The sequence below is a fragment of the Capra hircus genome, chromosome 22, assembly GCF_001704415.2.
Source record: "Capra hircus breed San Clemente chromosome 22, ASM170441v1, whole genome shotgun sequence".
NCBI lineage: Eukaryota > Metazoa > Chordata > Mammalia > Artiodactyla > Bovidae > Capra > Capra hircus.
In genome coordinates, this window is record NC_030829.1 from 6,858,651 (window position 1) to 6,871,588 (window position 12,938).

Here is a 12,938-nt window from a genome sequence, read left to right on the forward strand (position 1 = left end):
ACATTTCTGCTGCTTACTGAAGTGTTTCTGTACTGAGTGATGAGCTGATCTAGCCACTTCTTTCACCTACTTGAAATAATTACTTGAAAGAATTACTTATAGACCAGCTGGTACTTCAGGCGTATCTGGGAGACATTTTCTCAATAATGAATGAAGTGATCCTATCAGTACAAGCAACATAAACTGATAGTATCTGTTGCACTGACAGAACCTGAACTTTCCAGAAAAAAATTAGAATCTTGGAAAATTTGTATCGGCCACTGAGCCTGACAGTTTCCCACCACTTGAAACTTTTCTAATGAGATTTAATAATAACTAAAAATATGTTATTTGGGGAGGAGACATTTTATAATGGGACATGTTAGAATTTGGAAGAACCTGGAGTTCAGCAAACGGGTATTTTCTAAATGCAATGAATAATGTTACAGGAGTCACACAGGGGTAAAAACCCACTCCAGGTGAAAGACAGACCAATGGTTTTCTCCTGCAAAAAACAGTTGTCAAGTCTTGGCATCGAGAGAGAAAATTCACAATTCTCTGGAAAAGCTATTAAAATACTCCTACCTGTTTCCACCTATGTATTTCTGAGGCTTCATTTTTCTTCCTGGAATTCAGACAGCATTTCAGATCAGAAGGAACACAGTAGATGGGAGAACCCAGTTGTCTTCCATTAAGCCAGACACTAAAGAGTTTATAAAAATGTAACAATGGCACCCTTCCACAGACTTTTTTTAGTTTCACAGAGTTGTTTTCTGTAAAGTTATGCTAACATAAAATGGATTTACTATCGCTACTTATGAATGAATATTTTTAAATTTTCAGCTTTTATTTACCACATGGCAAATACAGATAAGTGACCACATTAAAAATAATTCTTTGGGGTTCTTAGTAAGTACAAATATAAAGGAATCCTGGGAATTCCCTGCCGATCTAGTGGTTAGGACTCCACGCTTTCACTGCTGAGGGCCCAGGTTGGGGAACTAAGATCCCACAAGCTGCAAGCAAAAAATAAATAAAATAGAAGAGGAATCTTGTGACCAAAAGTTTTGAAAATCGTTGTATCTGAATTTTAAGAAAATAAATTTTATACCAAGACAGAAAAGAACTGTCACCAACTAGTTCTAAAAAGTTTTGGTAATAAAATGAGACCAAGGTACAGCTCTGCCCCAAACCTATGTGTGGTAGTGTGTGTGTGGGTATGTATTACTCTCCCTCCAATTATATATAATCGTATTTTGAGAAATTGGAGGCATCATTATTTTATTGTTTCTTAAAAATATAACTATCTCCATATATGCTCTATCTGAAAAATCTTTTAAAAATATCCTTGAATTTCATGTACCTCTTCACATTAATCCCTTCATGTATTTTTTTACTTTATGTATATATTACAGTTCTTCCTATAATTCTCTAAAGTGATCATGATCACAGGATAAATCCCACACATACAGTGAGAATTTCCTATCACTGTCTACAATCCTATTTCAGCATGGGGAACCACTATTTGATAAAGACATTAACAACGGTGCTACGTGAAGGAGGAGCTCCCATATTCTGGCATTTTGCCAATTAAGAAGCAAGTACTTTCTGTAAAGCAAAAGCCCACATAAAAAACTGTAAAGGATACTACCATTTGGGCTACTGTTAAGTTCCATACTGGGCCTCATAAATTGCTATCTGACAGCTTTAAAGAAGCAAAACTAACAAGTTCTACATCAATCTTGGGCTTCCCTGGTGGCTCAGTGCCGAAGAATCTGTGCCTGCCAACGCAGGAGACAGGGGTTCAATGCTTGAGTTGGGAAGATTCAAGTGGCAACCATTCCAGTATTCTTCCCTGGGAAATCCCAGGGACAGAGGAGCCTGACGGGCTGTTACAGTCCATGGGGTTGCAAGAGTTGGACGCAATTTAGTGACTAACCACCACCACCACCAATCTTACATAAACTCTTTACAATGAATACAAAGAGGGAATACTCCAAACTTGATTCACGTCAAACATAAACTTGCTATCAAATACAGACAACTCCATGAAAAGTATAGGCCAATTTTTCTCAGAAGCATGATGTAAAATCCGAACAAAAGATGAGCAAACCAAATTCAGTTTTATCAAGTTAAATCTATTTCAGAGACACAAAGTTGGCTTAATATTTCTAAGAGGTAATGTAACCGATAATCATTAACAGCAAAATTATCTCACTATATAAAAAATGTTTTATAAAATTTAATACCTGTCTGTGATAAAATTTTATAATATAAACTAACTAGGAAAGAAGAGAACTTTCTGATAGGGCATCTACAAAAGGCACGCAACAAATAAACTCAACAGTGAAATATTTACAGCTTTCACTCAGGAAGCAAGATAAATATACTTCCACTTATTGGTCCCAGAGAATCCTACATTGGAGTGTGGGTGTCACAAAGCAAAACAACTTTAGAAAAGAAGAAATAAAACTCGTTATTTACAGATGACATAACTGTACTAGAAAATGTAAACGACAGATGGTGCACCTTTCCACAACCCAATTTGTAAAGCAGAGGACTGTAGACCAGATGCATGTATAATAAACTATAGATGAATTATTATTACATTAATAAATAGATTTTAGCAAGGTTGCTAGATAAGATCAATATTAAAAAAAAAGTGTATTTCTACATATCAGCAACAAAGTAACATTTTAAAAGGATGCCATTTAAAATACCATCAAAAAGAGAATGCTCTGGCAGTCCAGTGGTGAGAACCCCTTGCTTCACTGCTGAGGACCCAGGAGTCTGGGAACTAAGATCCCACAAGCTGCACAACGCAGCCAAAATAAATAAACAAGTAATAAAATAGCATTAAAAACTAGCTGGAAAAACATCTACTGAAAGAAGATGCAACCTGAAATACAAGTGCACTCAACACTACAAACACCGCGAGGAGAGACTGGAGACCTATATAAACACCAAGACGCTCCTCTGCAAAGTCTTGGAGGATACAAAAATCATAATCATCCCCAAAAGGATCTATAAACTCAATGCAATCTCAATCAAAATGCCACTTTTTTTGCTGCGGCAATGGACTAGTTGACTCTGAAGTTTATATGGACATGTAAAACGTCAGGAACAGCTAAAATAATCGCATGGAAATACATTAGAGGAGGGCTTGGGCTGCCAGATAAAGGCTTCTTTTTTTAACTACAGAAATTGAGAAGGTAGTGCTAGTACAGGACAGACAAACGGGCATCATGGATAAGACAGGAAGCCCAGAGACAGACGCGTGCATCAAGACGGTCCAATTACGACCAAGGTGACACTGCGGTTCAGGACGATGCCCTCCCCCAACCAATGGAAGGAAGGCTGTGACCAACCTAGACAGCATACTCAAAAGCAGAGACATGACTCTGCCAACAAAGGTCCGTCTAGCCAAAGCTATGGTTTTTCCTGCGGTCATGTATGGATGTGAGAGTTGGACCGTGAAGAAGGCTGAGCGCCGAAGAATTGATGCGTTTAAACTGTGGTGTTGGAGAAGACTCTTGGGAGTCCCTTGGACTGCAAGGAGATCCAACCAGTCCACCCTAAAGGAGATCAGCCCTGGGATTTCTTTGGAAGGAATGATGCTGAGGCTCAAACTCCAGTACTTTGGCCACCTGATGCGAAGAGTTGACTCATTGGAAAAGACTCTGATGCTGGGAGGGATTGGGGGCAGGAGGAGAAGGGGACGACAGAGGATGAGATGGCTGGATGGCATCACCGACTCGAAGGACATGAGTTTGGGTGAACTCCGGGAGTTGGTGATGGGCAGGGAAGCCTGGCGTGCTGAGATTCATGGGGTCACCAAGAGTCAGACACGACTGGGTGGCTGAACTGAACTGAATGATATCAAATTAACTGAACACATTAAAAAAAAAACCCTTATCCCCTACTTCACACCATCTGCAGAAATCAATCCCAGATGAACTGATGAATTGTAGAGAAGTAAAACAATAAAGCTTCTGGGGGAAAAACAAACCTAACACTATCTTCACAACCTTTAAAAGTGAAGTCACTCAGTCGTGTCTGACTCTTTGAGACCCCATGGACCATAACCTACCAGGCTCCTCTGTCCATGGGATTTCCCAGGCAAGACTACTGGAGTGTGTTGCCATTTCCTTCTCCAGGGGATCTTCCTAACCCAGGGATCAAACCCAGGTCCCTCACATTGCAAGTAGATGCTTTACCATCAGAGCAACCCCTGAGGACAAGCAAAAACGTCTTCAGAACAGGTACCCAAAAAAAAAAAAAAAAAAGTGAAAGGGCCAAACCACAGAATGAGAGAAGATATTTGCAATGCATATCTGACAAAGACTAGCATTCTGAATATGTGAAGAATGAGTCAGAAAGAAGTCAAATATTTCCCTGTTTTTCTGAGAAGGGGAAAAAAGAAAAGTCTTAAGAGTCTCAAACAGGTACATTACAAATGAGGATAACCAAATGGCCAATAAACATGAAATGTGCTTAGTTTCATTAGCTACCAAGGAAGTAAAATTAAAATCACAATGAGATTCTACTGTGTAAACAAAAATCCCGCCAGAATGAGAGACAATAGCAAGTGTGTACAAAGATGGAGAGCAACTGGAACTCTTGTATATTGCTGGAAGTAACGCAAATTCCTTTTTAAAAACTGATACATAATTCACGTATTATAATTCACCCTTCTGAAGTGACAAGTCTTTAGTATATTCCCAAGACTGAGGACTGTATCATTTCAGAACTACTTTTATAACCCTCAAAAGAAACCCTATACCTATTAGCAGTCAATCCTCATTGCCCTCTCCTCTTGCAACCACTGAGATGTCTCAGAACTGGCCTATTCTGGACATTTCATATAAACGGAATCACACATTTTGATGTTTTGTGACTGGCTTCTTTCACTTAACATGTTTCCAAAGTTCATCCATGTTGTAGTAGATATCAATACTTCATTCCTTTTTTTTGTTTTTCTGGCCATACCACCTGACTTGTAGGATCCTAGGTCCTGGAGCAGGGACTGAGCCTGGGCCCTCGGCAGTGAAAGCACAGAGTCCTAACCACTGGACCACCAATTCCCCATTCCTTTTTATAGCTGAAAAATACTCCATCGTATGGACAGGCCACACTTTGTTTATCCATTCGTCCACTGATGGATGTCTGGGTTTTTTTTCCCCTTTTAGCTATTATTACTAGCTGTAATAGCTGTACTGTTATACATAACGCTGCTATAAACATCTGTATACAAATGTTTCTAGGAGGACATACGTTCTCATTTCTGTTGGGTATATATCCAGGAGCGGAAGTGCTAGGTCTTACGGTAACTATATGCTTACCCTGTTGAAGAACCACCACACTGCTGTCCGAAGTAGCTGTGCCACTTTACATTCCCAACAGCAACATACAGGTGTCCTAATTTCTTCACGTATTTGCCAATTCTTATTTTTCATTTTTGGCTCTGAGGTGGGATCTCACTGTGGCTTTGTTTTGCATTTCCCCAGTTATCAATACTAATGACATCAAGCGTCTTTTTATGTGCTTGTCATTTGTGTATCTTCTCTGAAGAAGTATCTACTCAAGTTATTTTGTTCATTTTAACACTAGGCTGATTTCCTATGAAGTTTTAAAGAGTCTTCCTATATTCTGAATACTAAACCCTTATCAGATATATAATTTGCAAACATTTTCTCCCAGAAATGCAACCTCGTATAACATTTGGCTAAACATTTAGTATCTGCTCATGTTGAACACACACACAGCTTATGAATCCAGCAATCCAGGTCGACACACACCCCCAACAGAAAGGAGGACACGTTTTCCACAAGACACCCTGAAGCCTGTTCATGACAGCACAAGTCCTAAGAGCAAGAGGAGAGCTGAACAGCCACCCAGGTATCCGGCAGGAAGCGGATGCCGGCCCCCGAGGATGCCCCGTCCTAAGCCCTGGCGCCTGTGTACACTACTTCTCTTGGTAAAGGGGCTCCACAGGTGCAATCAGGATTCTGAGAGCGGGAAATCAGACTTCCATATTCTTGGAAGTCATCCCTCCATCCTAATAAGTAAAAAAGCTGAACACACTGAGAAAAATAAACAAGTCTCCTTGGATCTGTCAGAGAAGTGAGGTGATAGGGCCAACTGCACTCCCCCAAACTGGAGAGACAGGTGGGTGGACACAGAGAATCACAACTTACTGAAGCACAAACTTCCAGGCAGAAACCTCTAAGGGAGACAACGCTGGGGTGAGAGGGCCTGGACTGTGACTAACAGATTGCTGGAGCTCAGCATGGACAAGTCTGTGAGTTAAACACTATGGGGATCATAAGGGGATCCCCACAGTTTTGAGTTTTACGTCCAGGAATTCTACTAGAGTCTCAGAGGGAAATTCAGAGAAAAATCCCCTGGTGCTTCTGGCAGGGGAAGGAAGAAAGTAACCATTTTGAAAAAAGTCAAAGTCATCTGTTTCTAACAAGGCCTGCCCTCAGCAGAAATTACTTTACTAGAGGCTGAACATACTGGTAGGGAAATCCCCAACTCCAGCTCCCCCTAGAGAACCACTCGTGAAGTTCAGAACCCAGGGACACAGGCTTACTGAGAACTGATCACAGGACTATAAAAGACTTCCTCCCCACACCTCACCATCACAGCACTAAAAGGTCTATTCACTGGAGCGCCTTCTACCCAGTACATCATGTTCAGCTAACAGAAAATTACACGGCAGAGTAAAAGGCCAAAAAAAAAACCAAACCACATCACAGTCTGAAGAGACACAACAAGCATCAGAATCACATTCTAATATTTCTTGGTAGAAATATTAGAACTATTAGACCGTGAATTTAAAACAACTTTGATTAACATGTTAAGCACTTTAGCAGTAAAAGCAGACAACACACCAAAACAACTGGGTAATATAAGTAGAGAGATGGAAATTCTAAGGAATAACCTTTTTTAAAAAACAGACAGAAAACTAACAGAAATGATTAATGCTTTCCATGGGCTCATCAGTTGACTGGACTTGGCTGAGGAAGAATCTCTGAACTGGACAACAGGGTAACAGAAACTTCAAAAACTAAAAAGCAAAGATAAAAAAAGACTGGGGTGGGGAGTGGGAAAAAAAGAGGAAACAGAATACCCCAAAATTATGGGACAACTACAAAAAGATGTAATATATACGTGAGAATGCTGAGAGAGAAAAGGACGGAAAGAATATTTGAAGCAACAGTGACTAAGAATTTCCCCCAAGTTAATATTATTGAGAATTTCCCCCTAATTAATGTCAGATACTAAACCACAGACCCAGGAAGTTCAGAGAATACTAAAGATAACCACTCATTCACCCCCACCCCTAGGCATATCATATTCAAGCTGCATAAAATCAAAGATTTTTAAAATCTCAAGAGAAGTCAAAGAGAAAACACCACCTATGGAGGACCCAAGGCAATAAAATAACACTCAATTCCTCTTCAGAAACCACGCAAGCAAGGAGAGTGAAGCGTTGGGGGAGCTTACAGCGGATTACTCACGTGGGCCAAGTTTAATCCCATGGATGCTGATATGCAGAAGCAGCAGGGTCAGAGCGAGAAGCGGTGTGCTGGAAGCAGAGACCAGAAGATGCAACGCTGTTGCCTTTGAAGATGGACAGGGGGCCAGGAACCAAGGAATTCAGGCAGCCTCTAGAAGCTGGAAAGGAAGGAAACAGACGCTCCCTGGAGCCTCCAAAAGAAACCAGACCTGCTGACACTTTAACCTAGCACAGCTGGTTTCGGCTTCTGCCCTCCAGAATGGCATGATAGCACATTTGTGTTAAACCACTAAATTCTGTCAGTGTCTTACAGCAGCAATGGGAAACTAACATACCCTGTCAACAGCATACTAGAGATGTGAGTGTTTTTGCACGACCAAGTGTGATGTGATGAGAATTAGTTAACTATTGCTACAGGCAACGAAATGGAGGCACCCCAAAAAACTGAAAGAAGCCTGACGCAAAGAAATATAAATGTTAAGAGTCCATTCATATACAGCTTAAATACAAGTAAAACTGATCTATGGCTTTGGAGGAGAAGGCAGGAGTAACTTGGTAGGTGGGAGGACTGCGGGGGGGCACGCAGGAAATACCAGTAACGGTGTCTTTCTTGATGCTGGTGCTGGTTGTATGTGGTCACTTTGTGGTATTTCAAACCATACACCTGTAAGCTGTCTACTTTTTTGTACTGTGTACTTCAATTAAAAACAGCTAAAAAAAAAAATTAAGTAGTTTAAAAACAAATTTCCTTGCAAAAATTGGGAACAAAAAAGGTTTAAATTCTAACCACAATAAACAAAAGATCTTCAATTAGTTAAAACTGAACCTCATATAAAGTGAACAGTTATAATTAATTCAGGTAACAAAGATATTCTGAGGGTTTTCTAGTATATCTCCAATGTACACAGAAAAAAAAAAAAAAAAAACCCCATGGAGTTGGGTCTAGACCATGCCAAAATACGGTAGACCCACGGGCAGGACCACGGGCAGGGCCCACGGCAGGCCACGGCAGGGCCCACCGGCCAGGCCCACGGCCAGGCCACGGCGGCAGGCCACGGACCACGGCAGACCACGGCAGACCATGAAGCACAGTCTGCAATCTTCATCAGTTTCACTTACTTCAAGTACAACTAGTTTAGAAAAACTGGCCTTTACAACACCAGAATTGCAGAATCATTAGGATTTTACCAGCGGCATTTTCCCCCTCATATTTTATCAAACAAAATGTTTTCGCAAATTAATTTTTCCATGCCCACAAACATACTAAGTTTTTCCCACAATGAAACAAATTATAACCCTTTCATATATTTTAGTATTTACGGTCAACCATTAGGAGCCAAACACTAGTATAAAACTAAACAGATTTTAAAGTTATAATCAAAGAATTACATTTGAAAGTAGAGGTGTTGTCTTCAAATATTTTGTGGGGAAAAAAAATCTTTGGAATTATATATTATAAAGTTATAACAAAGACCAATGTAAATAGTAGTAACCGTTTTCCTTCAATTATCTGAAATTAAGCAATAGGTCGAATATACGTATGTTCTTTAGCTGAACATCAGTAGGACAATCTAACTGTTCTTACAAATGTTTCAAAACTGAGTATCAAAAGGTGAAACTACCCCCAGGTGATCTGACCTGGAAGGACGCAAAGAGTAGCTGTATGAATTTGCCGAACTTTTAAAACAGTTTCTGCCCATTAAATAATGATAAAAAAGGCTTTATTTTTTTCTACTAGGAATGCTGACATTAGATTTGATAGTTCAAGACACGCTGACAGGGAAGATGTACTGATCAAGGTAAATTCCTAATTTAAGGAGACTTACAGGGTAGTAATTTCAGGTACTTACTTGTCTCTTAGAAGAGTAGAAAACTTAATAATCCTATGAAGTTAAATAAAATACTGACAAATCTTATTCACTGTATGATAAATATAGATTTACATATAAAAGAATCCAACAAGTTATTTGAACCTGAATGCAGAGAATAAATACTTTATTAACTGATTACAGTTGAAAGTCACAAACAAAAAAGGGGTATATTAAGGCAGAGTCATATATATATATATAGGTAAATATATATATATAGACAAATCCAGACTGTTATACCTCTTTACATTTTAACCTCTGCATTTTTCTTTTATCCATTTAGGCAGTGTGCTTTCTTTTTCTTCTCAGTTAAACAAATCTTGACCAATGTTTCTAAATCACGTTTTGATAACTTATAGGACCATGGATTAAGACAGTGACTAGTGTGTCCAATGCTGACAGTTTCCTCAGCATATTCCATGTGTGGTGGTATAGTTACGGTGGTGTGGAAAATCTGACAACTGATCACCTCCTCTTTTCCAGCAAAACTAATACATAATTTTTTAAAAGATTTCTTAACAGTCTTAACTAAAATAAGCTTGGACTTCCAAGTCAGTCAAATGCCCAAAGCGTATTATTATTCTGCCCTTCCCAAACCCTCCTAGGTGTTTTAAGCAACCTTCAGAAAATGATCCCATGGCTGTATTTCAGATCTATAAATTTGAGTTTTTTAAATCCAAAATTACTTTCTTATGCAAAGTGGCGATGCAAATAGCAATCCTACATAGTGTAGAATAATTTTTTCTGTATAGTTCCCTTTTATTAAAAAATGGGCAACCACACACACACAAAAAGGACATAAATTTAGTCCATCTGAAAAAGCACTCCAGCTCCCTAATTCCGCTTTTGAAGGAGAAGGCAGAGGCAAGTTTACATTATCCCAGAAAACTGAATAGATGGCTTTATTTGGCATCTTCAAGAAGCTTCTCCTTCTGCAGGAGATGGAGGTGTTGTAGCGGAAACCGTCACTGGTTTCCGTGCAATTCTGTCCAGTTCCGCGTGAACATCTGAGAGGACGGGCTTCTGGCCTACAGTGAAGGAAGGAAACTACGATTTAGACACGAGGCAAAATATCTCTGACACTAATGCATCTTCATTTAACAACTGCCCATGGTTTCATTAACTCTATCTAACATACATACAAAAAACATACGTAAACATATATTCAAAACACATATATATCTCTAAAACTTTACACATATATATCTAAAACTTTATCTAAAGCACACATATATATATCTATAGATATCTATATATATATCTATATATATATATCTATATATATATATCAACATCCTAATTTAAACACAAATTCCCTCATTTTCTTTTCTTAATTTTGTTGGGGGTGGGGTGGTCACATGGCATGTGGGATCTTAGTTCCCTGACCAGAGATCAAACTCACACCCCCGGCAGTGCAAGCGGAGTCTAAACCACTGGACTGCCAGGGAGGTCCTTACAGTCCCTTGTGTTAGACGGTAGGGTCTGTGACCAAATGGAAGGAAGACTAGAACCTACCATTCCATCTCATAAAGGTTTTTCTTTTTAATAAAAAGGCACAGAACAAACACAGAAAATAGCTTAAAAATAGCCAACAAAATTTTGTAATCTGGAAAGAGGCTGCTGCTACTGCTGCTAAGTCACTTCAGTCGTGTCCACCTCTGTGCGACCCCGAAATGAGTGAGCGGTAACTAAATTAGCAGTCCTGAGACAGGTAATCTTTTCTACACTGAGGGTGACAGAAGCCAGAAACTAATTCAGTTTATCCTCAGAAATCTGTAAGATTAAAAATGGTAGCAGCAGGTACTTGAGAAAAGGGTGGCAAGAAGGTGTGATTAAAAAAGTAGAATAGGTTAAAGTCTGAAGAGCACTTATACAAACAACAAAAGGAAAAAACACTTCATCAAAATTTAAAAATCCTGCGTTTCACAGGACACTCTTAACAAAGCGAAGGGACAACCGACACAAAAATACTTGCAAATTCTATGTCCTTTATATAGGGGAGACAATACTTGCAAATTCTACACTTGAAAAATGTCCAATAAACAGAATATATAAAAAACACCCAGAACTCAATAATAAAAACAACCCCACTCTAAACAGGCAAAGAATTTGAATAGACATTTCACCAAAGAATACATAAAAGTGGTTATTAAACATGTGAAAAGATTTTCAAAATCATTAGCTATCAGGGAAATTCAAATTAAAACCACAATGAGATACAGCTTCACAGCTGAAATGATGTCTCTAACCAAAAAGACGGGCAAGTGGTGACCATTTTGTAATGCATAAAAATATCAAATCAGGGACCTCCCTGGCAGTCCAGTGGTTAGGACTCTGAGCTTCCACTGCATAGGGCAGGGGTTCGATCCCTCGTTGGGGAACTAAGATCCCACATGCTGTGTGGTGTGGCCAAAACAAATCAGATCACTAGGTTGTATACTTGAAACACAGTATTGTTCATCAATTATATTTCACTCTAAAACATAGACACACATGCAAAAATACTCTAACAAAGAGACATTCTGGACTTGGTTAAGCAAAACCAAAAGGAAAAACAACAAAAACCTGAAGTGGTGCAGCATTTTGGAAACTTTAAACGCAGAGGTACTACATGACCCACCAATCCCACACTTAGACACATACCCAAGAGAAATGAAAACGTGTGCGCGTGAACTAAAGAATGGATAAATAAAAGATGTATGCAGACCCATGCAATGGGATTTTTTTCAACATTAAAAAAATATTGATACGTATGCTACAACATGGATGAAACTCAAAAACATTACTTTAAGTGGGCATATACTGTATGACTCCCATTTATATGAAATCTCCAGACAGGCAAATACAAAGAGAAAGAAAACAAATCACTGCCTAGGAGGACGGCAGGGGAGGGAAGGGTAACTGCTAATAGGTTGCATTTTTCTTTTTTTTAATTTTTACAATGTTGTGTTGGTTTCTGAAATTCAACAACTCAAATTGTCCATCATTATACATACATCCCCTCCCTCCCTTACCTCCCTCTTCTCCCGCATCCCATCCTTCCAGGTCATCACAGGGCACCAGACCGGGCTCCCTGCGCTCCCAGCAGCTTCTCCCCAGCTGTCCCTGCGGCCTCGTGGTGCGTACATGTGGCTCGTGCGTACGCACGGCTGCTTCCTCCACTCGTCCTACTCCCTCCCCCCCAACTGTGCACACGGCTCCATGCTCTGCAGCTCTTTCCCTGCCCTGCAAGTAGGTTCATCAGCATCACTTTATTCCAGAGTCCATACATATGCGCTAATATAGTGTACTGGTTTTTTCTGACTTACTTCACTCTGTATTATTAGGCTCTAGGGTTCAACCATCTCACTAGAACGGTCTCAAATTCCTTCTTTTTGATGTGGATTTTTTAAGGAGATGAAAATGTTCTAAAATTAGATTATGGTCATCTACATCATGTTTTGCGTGGATTCCCTGGTGGCTCGGCAGTGAAGAAGAATCCGCCTGCCAGTACAGGAGGAATTGGTTCGATCCCTGGGTTGGGAAGATCCCCTGGAAAAGGGAATGGCAACCCTCTCCAGTATTCC

The 12,938-nt window shown here is 39.7% G+C and overlaps 1 protein-coding gene across 1 annotated transcript in view; it reads right to left on the reverse strand.

Annotated features, from left to right (window-relative positions):
• DYNC1LI1 (dynein cytoplasmic 1 light intermediate chain 1) overlaps positions 9,471-12,938 on the reverse strand; it is a 53,759-nt gene continuing 50,291 nt past the window's right edge. The window contains exon 13 of the mRNA XM_018038355.1: positions 9,471-10,400. Within this exon, the coding sequence (XP_017893844.1) occupies positions 10,288-10,400 (113 nt within the window). The 3' untranslated portion in view covers positions 9,471-10,287. The remainder of the gene's footprint in view (positions 10,401-12,938) is intronic.